Source organism: Diaphorina citri, unplaced genomic scaffold (genome assembly GCF_000475195.1).
Source record: "Diaphorina citri unplaced genomic scaffold, Diaci psyllid genome assembly version 1.1 scaffold661, whole genome shotgun sequence".
NCBI lineage: Eukaryota > Metazoa > Arthropoda > Insecta > Hemiptera > Psyllidae > Diaphorina > Diaphorina citri.
The window spans coordinates 24083-39274 of NW_007378094.1; the positions used below are offsets into that span (position 1 = coordinate 24083).

General features: G+C 39.5%; 1 protein-coding gene and 1 long non-coding RNA gene across 2 annotated transcripts; both read left to right on the plus strand.

The window, feature by feature from the left end:
- The first annotated feature begins 188 nt into the window (after window positions 1-188).
- Window positions 189-11729, plus strand: LOC103510974 (polycomb protein Sfmbt-like). Its single transcript, XM_017444802.2, has 7 exons — window positions 189-212; window positions 275-440; window positions 1837-2139; window positions 4958-5277; window positions 10547-10783; window positions 10825-10956; window positions 11487-11729. Exons 1-7 carry the CDS (start codon window positions 189-191, stop codon window positions 11652-11654), a joined length of 1350 nt encoding a protein of 449 aa, XP_017300291.2. The 3' UTR covers window positions 11655-11729.
- Window positions 6589-8825, plus strand: LOC113468161. The gene is made up of 2 exons (XR_003392014.1): window positions 6589-8448; window positions 8755-8825. It is a non-coding gene; the product is annotated as an uncharacterized LOC113468161 (long non-coding RNA).
- Window positions 11730-15192: the final 3463 nt, after the last annotated feature.

Here is a 15192-nt window from a genome sequence, read left to right on the forward strand (position 1 = left end):
CACCGACTCACTAAGCCACTTGGGGGGGGGGGGAAAAACGGGTCCACTTTATGTACCCACCTATGATATACCTAATCAACTTAAATGGTGTAGTGATTCCACTTTGCAATGTCTGCCATGGTAGATATTAAATAATAATAATAGACATTGTATCTTGATTTTAGTGGTTTGAGTCCAAGTCACAAAAAATGGTGGTGTATTATTTAGGCAAGGTTAAGAAACGATATTTGTTTTTATTTTACAAGTGTTGAAATTTCTTTTCTTTGATTTGCAGGCACCAATGTCAGACTGCTGGGAAAACATCTCTGTCGGTATGAAGGTAGAAGTTGAAAACACAGACACGGACACACCTAGCGGCAACCATGACAACTACCCTGACTCCTTCTGGGTAGCTTCAGTCACTCAGATAGCAGGATACAAGGCATTACTACGATACGAAGGTAAGTATGAGTTCATAGGTAAATATACAGGGTGTTCACCAATGTATGACCCACTCAAATTGCTCCGAGGAGTTTTCGAAAAATAAAAAAAAAAAAAACTAACTGAAATGTACCTGTGTGACTTATCATTTCACAATGTTTTTCCTTCATAAATCATGTGGTAACATCAGATTTAGGATTGAGACCATTTTTCGCATACAGGGTGTCCACCAATGTATGACCCACTCAAATTGCTCCGAATCTGTTGGAGTTTTCGAAAAATAAAAAAAACCCCGTATCTCTCTCCTTGAACTCCCTAAAGCCTAAAGTCTATCTAAATGAATATGAGAGCAAAAAAGTAGGCTACATTGCCAAACATGTCAAAGGTGCAACGGTAGGAAATCTTAAAAAGAGCAAGGTACATTGCACAGTGCTTCCTCCCACATTGCATACCTAGTGATTCAACCTCTTGAAAAAAAAGGTTACCGATCGAAGCTACCTCTGCTTTTTAAAAGAGAGAGAGAGATAAGAGAGATTCTGATTGGTTCCTTCATTTTGGGTCGATGACTCCTTGCTCTCATATCCATCTGGACAGACTTTAGTATGAAGTTTTGACTTGTGATGAAAAATCCTGCATTGTATGAACCTGTACAGGGTGTCCACCAATGTATGACCCACTCAAATTGCTCCGAATCTGTTGGAATTTTCGAAAAATAAAAAAAAACCCGTATCTCTTTGATTTTTGCAAAGAACTTTTTGGTAATATTGAAATTCGCGAACAAGTTCGCGAAAACCGCGAACTTGTTACCAACTTTGGAATTTCAAATGAGAACCCCAATTTTTTATTGCATATTATTATTCTACGTAAAATTTCATGTACAATCGACTTTTCATTCATTTTTTGCGATTCGCGAATTCCGCGAAATATTGCGAACATCAAAACTAACTGAAATGTACCTGTGTGACATATCATTTCACAATTTTTTCCTTCATAAATCATGTAACATCAGATTTAGGATTGAGACCATTTTTCGCGAATTTGCGAAAATTTACAAAGATCGCGAATCGACAAAGTGATTGAAATGTACCGTGTGACACATCATTTCACAATGTTTTTCCCTCATAAATCACGAGGTAACATAAGATTGCAGATTGAGGTCATTTTTCTCAAATTTCGCGAATTCGCAAAAAATGACCTCAATCCGAAATCTGATGTTACCTCGTGATTTATGATGGAAAAACATTGTGACATGATATGTCATACAGGTAAATTTCAGTTAATTTTGATGTTCGCGATCTTTTCGCGAAAATCTAAAAAATGGTTAACGCCCCTCACGTCATAAACACACTTCCATGTGAGGGGAGGTAGTGACCTTGACTCAACCAAACTCTGATTTTGATCTCATGTTGTTTCCAGGGTTTGGTGAGGACAGTAGCAAGGATTTCTGGGTGAACCTTTGCTCCTCGATGGTACACCCTGTAGGCTGGTGCGCCACACGGGGGAAGCCACTCATCCCACCCCGCACGATAGAGACCAAGTATTCCGACTGGAAGGATTTCCTTGTCAAGCGACTGACAGGGGCTCGAACCCTACCGAGTAACTTCTACCATAAAGTACAGGAGAGTGTCAAGTCCAGGTTTAGAGTGGATATGAACCTGGAGGTGGTGGATAAGAAGAGGATATCACAGGTCAAGGTGGCAACCATTGAGAAAATAGTGGGTGAGTACACTTGAGTGAAGCAACGTTGGGTGTGGTGAGCAACCAACCAGATTATACAGTACTTTAAACCGTTTTGCTTTAATTTGAATTTAATCTTGGAGTTTTGTATCGCATTGCAGTGTGGTGAGCAACCAACCAGATTATGTACTTTAAACCATTTTGCTTTAATTTGAATTTAATCTTGGAGTTTTGTATCGCATTGCTATACTTGTCTTTCTATTGTGCATGCTTTCTATCATACATATACATACTATCTATTTATTACTAAGAATCACCTTTGTGAAAGTGGAGAACCCTCAAATTTGTAACTAACAAGCTGGGCCCGTCCCTCCGGGAATTTTTTAGCCCGTAGTTTATTCGATCGTGGTTAAAGAAAATCAGTAGGTACCTTGGTTTTCTGGACAAAATTTGCACCACCACTTTCGTGTTCCTGGTAAAAAGACCTTTAATTTGATATATAGGTCGACCAGGTTTGGATAAGTCCTTCTATGGGAACAGACAAACTGACAGACACACAGACAACACCAAAGCAAATACAATAGTCTGTCCACTACTATTGTAATTTTAATAAAGGAAGGACGGACTAAAAAATAATAAAGTTGACTCTGGTAATTGAGTGAGTAATGTACTTTCCATTTCTCCTCAGGTAAGCGACTTCAGGTTCACTACTATGATGATGACGATGGCTTCTGCTGTCACCAGGACTCACCTCTGATTCACCCTGTAGGTTGGGCCCGGCGCACCGGTCACTTGATCTCCGCTCCCCCCCTGTATACAGACCGATGTGCTAAGGGAATACGAGACAGAGATGATGCTACCGAGGATCTGTTCCCATTGTCAGTGGGGACAGCGGGGACCAAGTTGTCCCCGGGGACAGGACAGACTGGTGGGTTCGTAGTGGGGATGAAGCTGGAGAGTGTGGACCCACTGAATTTGTCTGATATTTGGAAACGTCAGCAGCATTGATTGTCCAGATGGTCACCCATCCGGACACCAACCACGGTCAACCTTGCTTAACATGAGTGATCCTCAGGGAGTTGGAATAGGTATTGGTATTCCCATGCAGTTGCTCTATTACTGCTCACGTGGGACAGGCCTATAGGCAGGTTAGTGTACCGCGCTAACTTCGCGAGCGCTAGCAAGTTCAAATTTTAGCGCGAGATTAGGCGAATCAAGTTATTAGAAAAACATTAGCGAAATCGTTCGATTTGTTCGTAAAACAGAAACTATATTATGTAGGTACTTAGTTTAGTACCTACTACCTAGGTACCCATCAGGGACTGAAAACTGTAAATTCTTACCGATAAATTTAACTGGATCTGGATTTGCCATATTTCAGTACGTATCTCAACCTACTGCTGATAGGTAAATGCTAGCTATTTAGAACAAGTAGGTACTACCTACCTAATTAACAACAATAACAACCGTAATGTATTAAAATTAATCAATTTTGAGTCGAATGGACGTTTGAAAAAATAGGTAGATAATCATGTAGATAATGTAGGTATCCGTATTCACAACCGTAGGTACCTAGTCCGTTGCCGTTCGGAATCAAAAAGTAACGGCTATCGTTAAAGGGGTGAGTTAACCTGGCCCGGCCCAGGTAAAATATCAACGCGACGTTCCGTTGAAGGCAATCAATTTTATCGATTGACTCTTTATTTTTGTACTGGTTTAATTTATTTTAAATTGCGAATTTTGATGGTACTGGTAAATTTTATCTGTGAAAAGTAGGAGTCTGTGGGAGCGAAATATCAGAATCAGAAATACCTACCTACAAAAATAATTATGTCACCTACGACGCGACGCGACGGCCGGGCCAGGTTTAACTCATCCAGTTTACGGTATCGTGTGAAACTACCCTCAAGTTTCATGTGAGCGACTTTAGCGCCAGAGTGGATATGAACCTGGAGGTGGTGGATAAGAAGAGGATATCACAGGTCAAGGTGGCAACCATCGAGAAAATCGTGGGTGAGTACACTTGAGTGAAGCAACGTTGAGTGTGGTGAGCAACCAACCAGATTATACAGTACTTTAAACCGTTTTGCTTTAATTTGAATTTAATCTTGGAGTTTTGTATCGCACTGCTACTCACGGTAGCGGCCAGCCAAAGATATAAAAAGAACAACAAAAGCCAGTTTTTTATTTTTTTTTTCTCACAAAAAATATTTGCGAGTTTCCAGAAAATTTTCGCATTTTTCACGAATTTTTCCTGTTTTTCTTTGGTGGAAAGTCTCCTCTGTCCTATTTGGAATTTGCTATTTCTATCGTCTTCGTTCAGCTTCCGAAATAATGTGAAAATCGTTAGAACAATCCACAAGAACTTTCAATCCAATCCAATGATTGATCTGTTTTGAGCCTAGAGATCTGTAACATTCCTTTGTTTCAATGGATATGGCTACTAGGGAACCAGGTAAACTTTCAGCACATCCTCCTTACATTCAGAACACCAAAGAAATAATGGACTGGACACTTTGAACTATTATAATCCTAGTCCCGGGCAGTCCCGGGTCATATAAATACCTATTGATAATCATTCAGACTATGAGTATAGGTACTGATCTTCCTCAATGCAAAGAATCCAAACATTTCATGTAAATGATGATAACTAACACTAGCAGTGTTATTTGAATATTATAGGACTGGTGGCCTGTTCCACAAGTGACTCTGCATTTCCAAAACTGACAGACACACAGACAACACCAAAGCGAATACAATAGTCCGTCCACTACTATTGTAATTTTAATACGGGAAGGACGGACTAACAAAAGTTGACTCTGGTAATTGAGTGAGTAATGTACTTTCCATTTCTCCTCAGGTAAGCGACTCCAGGTTCACTACTATGATGATGACGATGGCTTCTGCTGTCACCAGGACTCACCTCTGATTCACCCTGTAGGCTGGGCCCGGCGCACCGGTCACTTGATCTCCGCTCCCCCCCTGTATACAGACCGATGTGCTAAGGGAATACGAGACAGGGATGATGCTACCGAGGATCTGTTCCCATTGTCAGTGGGGACAGCGGGGACTAAGTTGTCCCCGGGGACAGGACAGACTGGTGGGTTCGTAGTGGGGATGAAGCTGGAGAGTGTGGACCCACTGAATTTGTCTGATATTTGTGTTGCCACTGTCATGAAGGTAATTGTGTTTCATAGCTGAATGCTCCTTGAACTCCCTAAAGTCTATCCAGATGAATATGAGAGTAAAAAAAGTAGTCTACATTGCCAAACATGTCAAAGGTGCAACGGTAGCAAATCTTGAAAAGAGGAAGGTACATTGCACAGTGCTTCCTCCCACATTGCATACCTAGTGATTCAACCTCTTGAAAAAAAGGTTACAGATCGAAGCCATGCTCCTTGAACTCCCTAAAGTATATCCAGATGAATATGAGAGCAAAAAAGTAGGCTACATTGCCAAACATGTCAAAGGTGCAACGGTAGCAAATCTTAAAAAGAGGAAGGTACATTGCACAGTGCTTCCTCCCACATTGCATACCTAGTGATTCAACCTCTTGAAAAAAAGGTTACAGATCGAAGCTACCTCTGCTTTTTAAAAGAGAGAGAAAAAAGATTCTGACTGGTTCGATGACTCCTTGCTCTCATATCCATCTGGACAGACTTTAGTATGAAGTTTTGACTTGTGATGAAAAATCCTGCATTGTATGAACCTCACCTCTGCTTTTTAAAAGAGAGAGAGAGAGAAAAGAGAGATTCTGACTGGTTCCTTCATTTTGGGTCGATGACTCCTTGCTCTCATATCCATCTGGACAGACTTTAGTATGAATTTTTGACTTGTGATGAAAAATCCTGCATTGTATGAACCTACAAATAAATTGAAACTCACTTCATGTAAACTATTCAATGCACCAGTTCCTCCATGGATCACACTAAGCAACGTTGGGCATGGTTAGTATCAGGATGGGTGATAATCAGGGCAATCACGTGCAGCTGGTTTTTCCCGGCTCCACTTGAGCAGGGTGAGGTAAATGGTGATAAGGTGGGTAACTTGTCACCATGAAACCCTCGTCACTAAAAACAGCTTTAGAAGTTATACAGTGACATTAACACCTTAACCACCATTTTACTAATAAATACCTAGTCAGCTCCCATGGCGTAGTGGTCACTGCGCTCGCCTTGCACGCGGGAGACCCGGGTTCGATTCCCGGCGGGGTCAAGAAATTTGTATCATCCAAATGATTGATTCCGTGACTGGCTGTTACGGGGCCCACTCAGCCTCGTAAGGAAAATGAGTAGCTATGACATATAAATGCGCATAGCGACCGGTGCCAGCATGGTAGGTAAACATTGGATTTTAGGATTATTGAGATATTGGGAAAATCCTACAATGCTGCAGTGAGCACCAAAGTTGTGACATAATAACACAAAGAAACTGCATTTACATTTACATTAACCTCTAGCTTTCCTTCACCTCAAGCTCTGGTAAGTAAATACCTCAGCCTCTACCATGAGTCCTAATTCTCTTGATCATCTATCTACCTCTAGCTTTCCTTCACCTCAAGCTCTGGTAAGTAAATACCTCAGCCTCTACCATGAGTCCTAATTCTCTTGATCATCTATCTACCTCTAGCTTTCCTTCACCTCAAGCTCTGGTAAGTAAATACCTCAGCCTCTACCATGAGTCCTAATTCTCTTGATCATCTATCTACCTCTAGCTTTCCTTCACCTCAAGCTCTGGTAAGTAAATACCTCAGCCTCTACCATGAGTCCTAATTCTCTTGATCATCTATCTACCTCTAGCTTTCCTTCACCTCAAGCTCTGGTAAGTAAATACCTCAGCCTCTACCATGAGTCCTAATTCTCTTGATCATCTATCTACCTCTAGCTTTCCTTCACCTCAAGCTCTGGTAAGTAAATACCTCAGCCTCTACCATGAGTCCTAATTCTCTTGATCATCTATCTACCTCTAGCTTTCCTTCACCTCAAGCTCTGGTAAGTAAATACCTCAGCCTCTACCATGAGTCCTAATTCTCTTGATCATCTATCTACCTCTAGCTTTCCTTCACCTCAAGCTCTGGTAAGTAAATACCTCAGCCTCTACCATGAGTCCTAATTCTCTTGATCATCTATCTACCTCTAGCTTTCCTTCACCTCAAGCTCTGGTAAGTAAATACCTCAGCCTCTACCATGAGTCCTAATTCTCTTGATCATCTATCTACCTCTAGCTTTCCTTCACCTCAAGCTCTGGTAAGTAAATACCTCAGCCTCTACCATGAGTCCTAATTCTCTTGATCATCTATCTACCTCTAGCTTTCCTTCACCTCAAGCTCTGGTAAGTAAATACCTCAGCCTCTACCATGAGTCCTAATTCTCTTGATCATCTATCTACCTCTAGCTTTCCTTCACCTCAAGCTCTGGTAAGTAAATACCTCAGCCTCTACCATGAGTCCTAATTCTCTTGATCATCTATCTACCTCTAGCTTTCCTTCACCTCAAGCTCTGGTAAGTAAATACCTCAGCCTCTACCATGAGTCCTAATTCTCTTGATCATCTATCTACCTCTAGCTTTCCTTCACCTCAAGCTCTGGTAAGTAAATACCTCAGCCTCTACCATGAGTCCTAATTCTCTTGATCATCTATCTACCTCTAGCTTTCCTTCACCTCAAGCTCTGGTAAGTAAATACCTCAGCCTCTACCATGAGTCCTAATTCTCTTGATCATCTATCTACCTCTAGCTTTCCTTCACCTCAAGCTCTGGTAAGTAAATACCTCAGCCTCTACCATGAGTCCTAATTCTCTTGATCATCTATCTACCTCTAGCTTTCCTTCACCTCAAGCTCTGGTAAGTAAATACCTCAGCCTCTACCATGAGTCCTAATTCTCTTGATCATCTATCTACCTCTAGCTTTCCTTCACCTCAAGCTCTGGTAAGTAAATACCTCAGCCTCTACCATGAGTCCTAATTCTCTTGATCATCTATCTACCTCTAGCTTTCCTTCACCTCAAGCTCTGGTAAGTAAATACCTCAGCCTCTACCATGAGTCCTAATTCTCTTGATCATCTATCTACCTCTAGCTTTCCTTCACCTCAAGCTCTGGTAAGTAAATACCTCAGCCTCTACCATGAGTCCTAATTCTCTTGATCATCTATCTACCTCTAGCTTTCCTTCACCTCAAGCTCTGGTAAGTAAATACCTCAGCCTCTACCATGAGTCCTAATTCTCTTGATCATCTATCTACCTCTAGCTTTCCTTCACCTCAAGCTCTGGTAAGTAAATACCTCAGCCTCTACCATGAGTCCTAATTCTCTTGATCATCTATCTACCTCTAGCTTTCCTTCACCTCAAGCTCTGGTAAGTAAATACCTCAGGGGTATAGGTAAATTCCCGTTATAGCTAAATACCTCAGAGGCACGGGTGTTCCAATTTCCATAATCGAAAAAAAAGTTCAAGGGCAATTATTTCAATTGATAAAATAAATATTCTGTGTGCCCTCGTTTTGTTGACCCAGCTCCTAAAAATGGGGAGTTTATTAAAAGAAGTATTGACTGTATGCAGATATGGCTGTGATTACGTGGTGATCACACTACATATAATTTTTATAGTTATATTTTGTTTTAAATAAAGTAATTGAACCTATTTTGTTGTTTCTTGTTGCAGGGAGAGGTAGTACCATTCAGAAGTAATACATGGGATGAACCAGTCAGCTTTAATGATACCATCGCGCCCCCTGTGTCTAATGTAAGTCAACATAACTTTGTACATAGTAAATGGAGGAGTTGCAATTAGGAAAATATTAATAAAAAGTCAATTCCTACGTAAAAAGTTGTGAAAAATCCAAATCTGAGCTCAAAACTCGGAAAAAGTAACTTTAAAACGTCGAAAATTCAATTTTTAATTGCTGTTCTAATGAAAAAGTTCGAATAGTTGTGACGTCAGATTTCACGTCGAAATGCACAGAAACGCTTGCGCACAAACAAACGAAGCGGGAGTCATGAATTATGACGTCATCGCCTACGGGAGCGTATGCCGTGACGTGTTCCTACGTAAAAAGTTGTGAAAAATCCAAATCTGAGGTCAAAACTCGGAAAAAGTAACTTTAAAAGGTCGAAAATTCTCCCAGGTGATGTTCGGAGTAGACACTTCCGTAAGCCATTGTGCTGCTGGTCCTTTTAATGCTTGGCCCAGTGTTAGAATAAGATCACTCCCAAACCTAGGGTTTTCAGAAAAACAAACGTCTGCTGTTTGAAGCCAGGCTTTTGCATCAACATTGTCCAGAGAAGGATTGAATTCGGGCAAAGTTAGGACTCTATTATTTTTGACCAATTCTCTCAATAATTCCCGTACCTCAGGATAGGGTTGGGACATCGAGACGAAAACATCGATGTTCGATACATCGATGTTTTTAAACTTCGATATATCGAGTATCCGATGTATCGTAATCAAAAACATCGATGTTGACATCGATGTTTTTGTTCCGATGTATCGATGTTTTCAAAACATCGATGTCGTTGTCCCAACCTAGGGTTGGGACATCGAGACGAAAACATTGATGTTCGATACATCGATGTTTTTAAACTTCGATATATCGAGTATCCGATGTATCGTAATCAAAAACATCGATGTTGACATCAATGTTTTTGTTCTGATGTATCGATGTTTTCAAAACATGTCGATGTCCCAAACCCTAGACTGTTGTCAGTGTAGTACCACAAAAGATCCAAATTATTATTATTATTATATTTTTTTGTATAGAAAGAAGACTCCCCCTCAATAAGATTTGTCTTACAGGCCTTGAGTGATAATAATTAATATTTCATGTTTCAGATGGAAGGGTATATGATGCTGGAAGAGTTGGATGAGGGTATGTATTACGAGGACCCAACTGGTATGTCCAAGATATCTAACACAGCTACTCAGCCTGCTGTGAATAGTCACCATGGACCAAATCGGAAGATTAAACCCGTCAAACATCCTGGACTTAAACTACAAACCCCCATAGCTTACCAGAAGGACACGGACCCAAATGTGATTCCTATTCAGAAGGATGGAATGGGTATGAGGTTTTTCCTATCAAAATCCTATTAAGCTGTTTCTATCAAACTTTTTTCTTTGAATCAATTAAGTATGAATTTTTAGCAAGGTTGTCTGTTGTAAATATTTGTAAACTGTACTCTTTTAAACTTAGGTATTAAATATAAGACCTTGATTAGACCACCAGGATAAAAGGACTTTTCAACCCTATTCAATGATACATGAGTTATAAACTCTATGCTCTGTCTCAACATCTTTTTTGTTGGAATGTAAAATAGCTCCTAAAAATACTACATCCAAAATTACAACCCAAGTAATTTGTTTGTTTTTCCCCCCAGCTGTTTGTGAGAAGTGTGGAGCCATGGGTGTCAAGCATGCATTCTACACTCGGGAAAGAAGATTCTGTAGTCTAGCCCAGGTACTGAATGACAGGTTTATGATGATTCGAGTCAACTCCTATGATGAAGATACTAATGGAGGTCTAGACTGGTTCTGTTATCACATGTCTTCCCCCTATATCTTCGCTCCTGGGTTCTGTGCAGCTCATGGTATTAACCTAACACCTCCCAAGGGTTATACCCACGCCACATTCTCCTGGGAACAATACTGCCGGGATACCAACTCCATACCTGCACCGCCTGAACTATTTAACCAGGTACTTACTAATGTAAAGTCCCCAATACCATTCCATATGAGGGGACAAATCCAGCCATTCCAGCATTACCATCCAGTATACAGAACAATGTCACTCCTGTCATGACTAATACAAACATTCCACTGCCAGTACAGCTACCCGCTCTACAGACGTTTCCTCATGTAACATCAGTAGTAAGTTGATATGAACTAACCCCTGTCTATGCAGTAGGTAATTATTCAGAAGCTGTGTCAAAGAAAAAGGAAGCTCCTTTTTGTGTTTAACTTAACCCGATAGTAACATTGGTCACTGCTCATTTTTGACAGCTCCTTTTTATAGAAATTTTTCATTGTCGTGGCTTCTGAACTTACAGTGGTCTAGTAGTTTGGTTTTTTACATTTGGAAACATCAACTTGTAATGAAGAAAAAAAAGTCCCCTTAACTAGAGTCGTTTGATGATTACAGAAGGACGAAGTCAAGTTGGAAACAGGAGTCAAACCTGAGGAAGGAGAAGATGAGGAAGAGGATGAAAATTCCATTGACTCTGCCTCAACATCAATATATCACGTCCCTCCGATTCCCCCTCTATCCCCCGAGGAACCCATGTTCCCACCGGACAGGAAATGTTATCCGGAACTAGCCTCGTCTTATGACTGGTCAGCATATTTGAATGATCCAACATGTCTTCCACCTAACCAACAATTCTCTCTGTTCTGTATTTCAGAAAATCAATGGCGAGGCATTACTCACTCTGACCAAGGAGAAATGTTTCGATCTGACAGGTGGTAAGGCCGGACCTTCCATTAAGATCGCTCATCTCATCACTTGCCTCAATAAGATCGTCCAGAATCCGAACCGGTTCAAATCTGCGCTCAAAAAACCTCTCCTGTGATCCTGTGCCAGTGTGAACTCCCCTACTCTATACCCTATGGATAGTGCTTGGCGTTATTCATCACCACCATCTAGCATGTTTTTTTTTTTCATTGTATACGATCATTTGCATACTCTTTTGAATGAATATTATTATGATTAACCAACCTCAGTGGTATAGTAGTTAGCGCGGTGGACTTCGGATCTGGAGGTTGGTGGTTCGAGTCCAAGTCAAGTCATAAAATTTAGCGTAGTGCATTAAGCAGGGAACGACATTTGTGACAAGCATTTACGCTTAACACAATTAAAATTCACTTTGGACTTCCTAAGGAAAGAAAGAAGGAAGAAAATGTAGGTATTCTAAGAAATATCTCATATTTGATACTGCCATTATTTTGAACAGAAACTAGTTCTGCGCTTAACACAATTAAAATTCCTTCATATTATTATGATTTGGACACTTTGAACTTCAAAAGGAAAGAAAGAAGGAAGAAAATGTAGGTATTCTAAGAAATATCTCATATTTGATACTGCCATTATTTTGAACAGAAACTAGTTCTGTTGGTCTCTTTATCTTCAATGTGTGTTACTCACGCTCGGATATTCACAAACATCTGTGGATAAGTATAAGTAGTGCTTTATTTAGACTGTAAGCTTAGAACAAGTTGTTCCATTATACCAACAGTTTAATAGAGCACCTCTTTATTGATAGTTTTTTCTTCTTCAAAAGTATGCAGAAAATTCAATGTGTGTTACTCACGCTCAGATATTCACAAACATCTGTGGATAAGTATAAGTAGTGCTTTATTTAGACTGTACAGCTTAGAACAAGTTGTTACATTATACCAACAGTTTAATAGAGCACCTCTTTATTGATAGTTTTTTCTTCTTCAAAAGTATGCAGAAATCTGACAACCAACTTGAAACATCTGAAATATTCAGATTATCTGAAGAACGGAAATGTCAGTCCCCCTGGTGGATTTTATACTATATCAAATAATTGAAATATTCACATTTACCTGAGCGTGTGTAACTTACCTTCTGTGTATTTCTAGAACCTAGAGCTAGACTATGTGTAAATTAGTTATGTTGCTATGAATTTCATGCAATAAACAACATGGATTGAAATAATGTATACTGCCTGGTCAGGGCTGAAAAGTCCCTGAACACCAGTTTTATGTATGATTTAAAATTTCTCGACAGCTTTAATGAATTTTAACTTGTGATAATTTATGATGGGCTATTTCAGAAAGAACTAAAACACTTTACAATTCTCACTTCGGAAAAGTTATGACGTCATATTAGAGAAGGAAACCTTTAAAAACATTGCACAACCATTATAACACTTGTTGTGACGTCAAAATTTTTGTGAAATGTGAAGTGTAAATTAGTAGAGTTGCTTTCAGCCCAGTTCTGAGGATATTAATGTAATTGAGGGGTGGGATGAAACACTTCTATCCTTCTTTAACCTTCTTCAGTTCGTTCTTTTGACGCGGAATTTCATTTCATCTCAATATCTCGATGTTTAACGAAGCTACACGAGTGTCTGTAAACAAAAGCACGTGCTTGTTCAATCAGTATTCAAAACTTTACCTACACGCGATTTCCTCAAAACATGATTTCTTGACGTCTGCCCTTTTTCCATCCTACCCTTCAATTTGAAATCCTAAGGATAATGTATGGGCCGAATGCACAGTCGTACCTTAATGATTAGGAATTCCTTTTAGTGCTTTCCTAAAATTCATGTGCGTAGTGGATCCTGAACTCCTCCTGGTTACGCAAGCGCAATGTGTATTTCCGACTTTCTTTTATTGAAATTAAAATGTTTCAATACACTGACGTGCAGAAAATTTGGAACAGATTGACTTTAAAATGGCTGTAACAGTGTTCAATGAAAACTGAAAACTGTCCTAATTTTTTTGCAGTCCACTAAAAATCAATCGAAACTGGTCGGTGGCAAATGAACGCGATTAGTATCCAAATAGAAGAGAAGAAAATATAGAAATTATTTTTTTCACATCTGAGCTGTCAATGTGAATCTGACCAAGTGAACAATGTAATTTTAATTTTTCTCGTATTTTTCCTCAATTAATTGATCATAAAATTAAGTAGCAGAAAAACTTTTTTTGAACAGTTTGATAGGTGAAAGAAAAATCGAAAGTGGCCTATCATGAACAGACGCCATTAGTATTAAAGCAGAAGAAAATAAACAACATAGGAAAATGGGTACCTTAAGGAAATAGGAAACCTTAAGGAAAAAGGAAAACTTTATCATTTAGGAACGACTGTGCATTCGGCCCCAAGTCTCATTATTCACGTATTGATGAGTTTCTAAAACAAAATATGAAATTATTTTATAATTTTATTCCATTAGTCTCCTTGATTTCTTCCCGTTTACAAACTTTGTTTGTATCTATCCATATTTTATTCTAGGGGTTATTCCATATAGATTATAGACCTTTGCATTTCACACTTTGCATTAGCCATGACATAATATTACAGAGGAAAACATTTCATAATAAAATTAGCCTATTAATAGACCGCGAGATGTGACGTCATTTTGTTGTCAAAATATTTGTGTGAAATGCAAAGTTCAAGTTTTCAGGATTATTCTCTTGATCCTGAAGTAACTTATACTTAAAGCCGTGTCCACACTGACGACTAGTGTCGGTCCTGAGTGTGGACGGCGCTTAATGTTTACGACTTGAAGGGTGATTCGATTTGAGCTTTTTTTTGAGGTTTGATAGAGTGAACGGTAACTGCTAATAATAATAATAATAATAATAATAGTGCTTATTTATACTGCTCGCATAGGACTGAAAAGTCCCTTTACTCCAGCAGTAGGCTACATTTTGCTGATCAAGCCTCTTGTTATCAGTGGTCATATATTCATTGCCACGGGACACGGGATTGACTTCAAATACACCATGGGTTATCTACCTACTCAACATGACAGCTGTGTACTTACTTGTTCACCAGTCGGGGTTGGGTGATTTTTCTGAACACAGAACTCATTTCTCATTCTAAATTGAAAAAAGGAAATTTCTGTAGGTATTTTTTCCTCTTACCAAATTTACCTAATCATAAGTAGGTAGAGAGAAAATTACCTTAAAAATGGGACATGTACCAATGGAACTTATGCTCAGCACCACTTGTCCATTGCTTAAAAGCTCGTTCAATCCAGGAAGAGCACCTCTGGGTTGAGACCACAGAGGTGAGCTGACTTTAACACCCATATTTATGAACAAAATGCTGGCTCTTAAGTTCGTGCTAAGCATAGTCTCAAGGCATTTGATTGGTCAATTTTGACTTATCGTCCCGAAAGCGAAGAGAGAACAGAGTATAGGAAAAAGCCAGCAGTTCCAAGAGCGAAACTTATCTGTTTGGGAAGGAAACCCGCCCCGGTCGGGAATCGAATCCGCGACCTAGCGGTTACAAGGCAGACGCGCTACCCTCCAAGCTAACTAGAAAAGCTCATCTTGGATCATCCTTGTTATTCTAGCCAGTATACTTTTTAGAAATTATTAATCACACTATTATTATGCTTCTTTTGTGCCTAT

Bases quoted from the DNA above. Each gene is read 5' to 3' on its own strand.
- LOC103510974 (XM_017444802.2), top strand. From the start codon at position 189: ATGGTGGTGTATTATTTAGGCAAG. The intron at 213-274 runs GTTAAGAAACGA...TTTGATTTGCAG, and splicing joins TGGTGTATTATTTAGGCAAG to GCACCAATGTCAGACTGCTG. The intron at 5,278-10,546 runs GTAATTGTGTTT...AGTCTAGCCCAG, and splicing joins GTGTTGCCACTGTCATGAAG to GTACTGAATGACAGGTTTAT.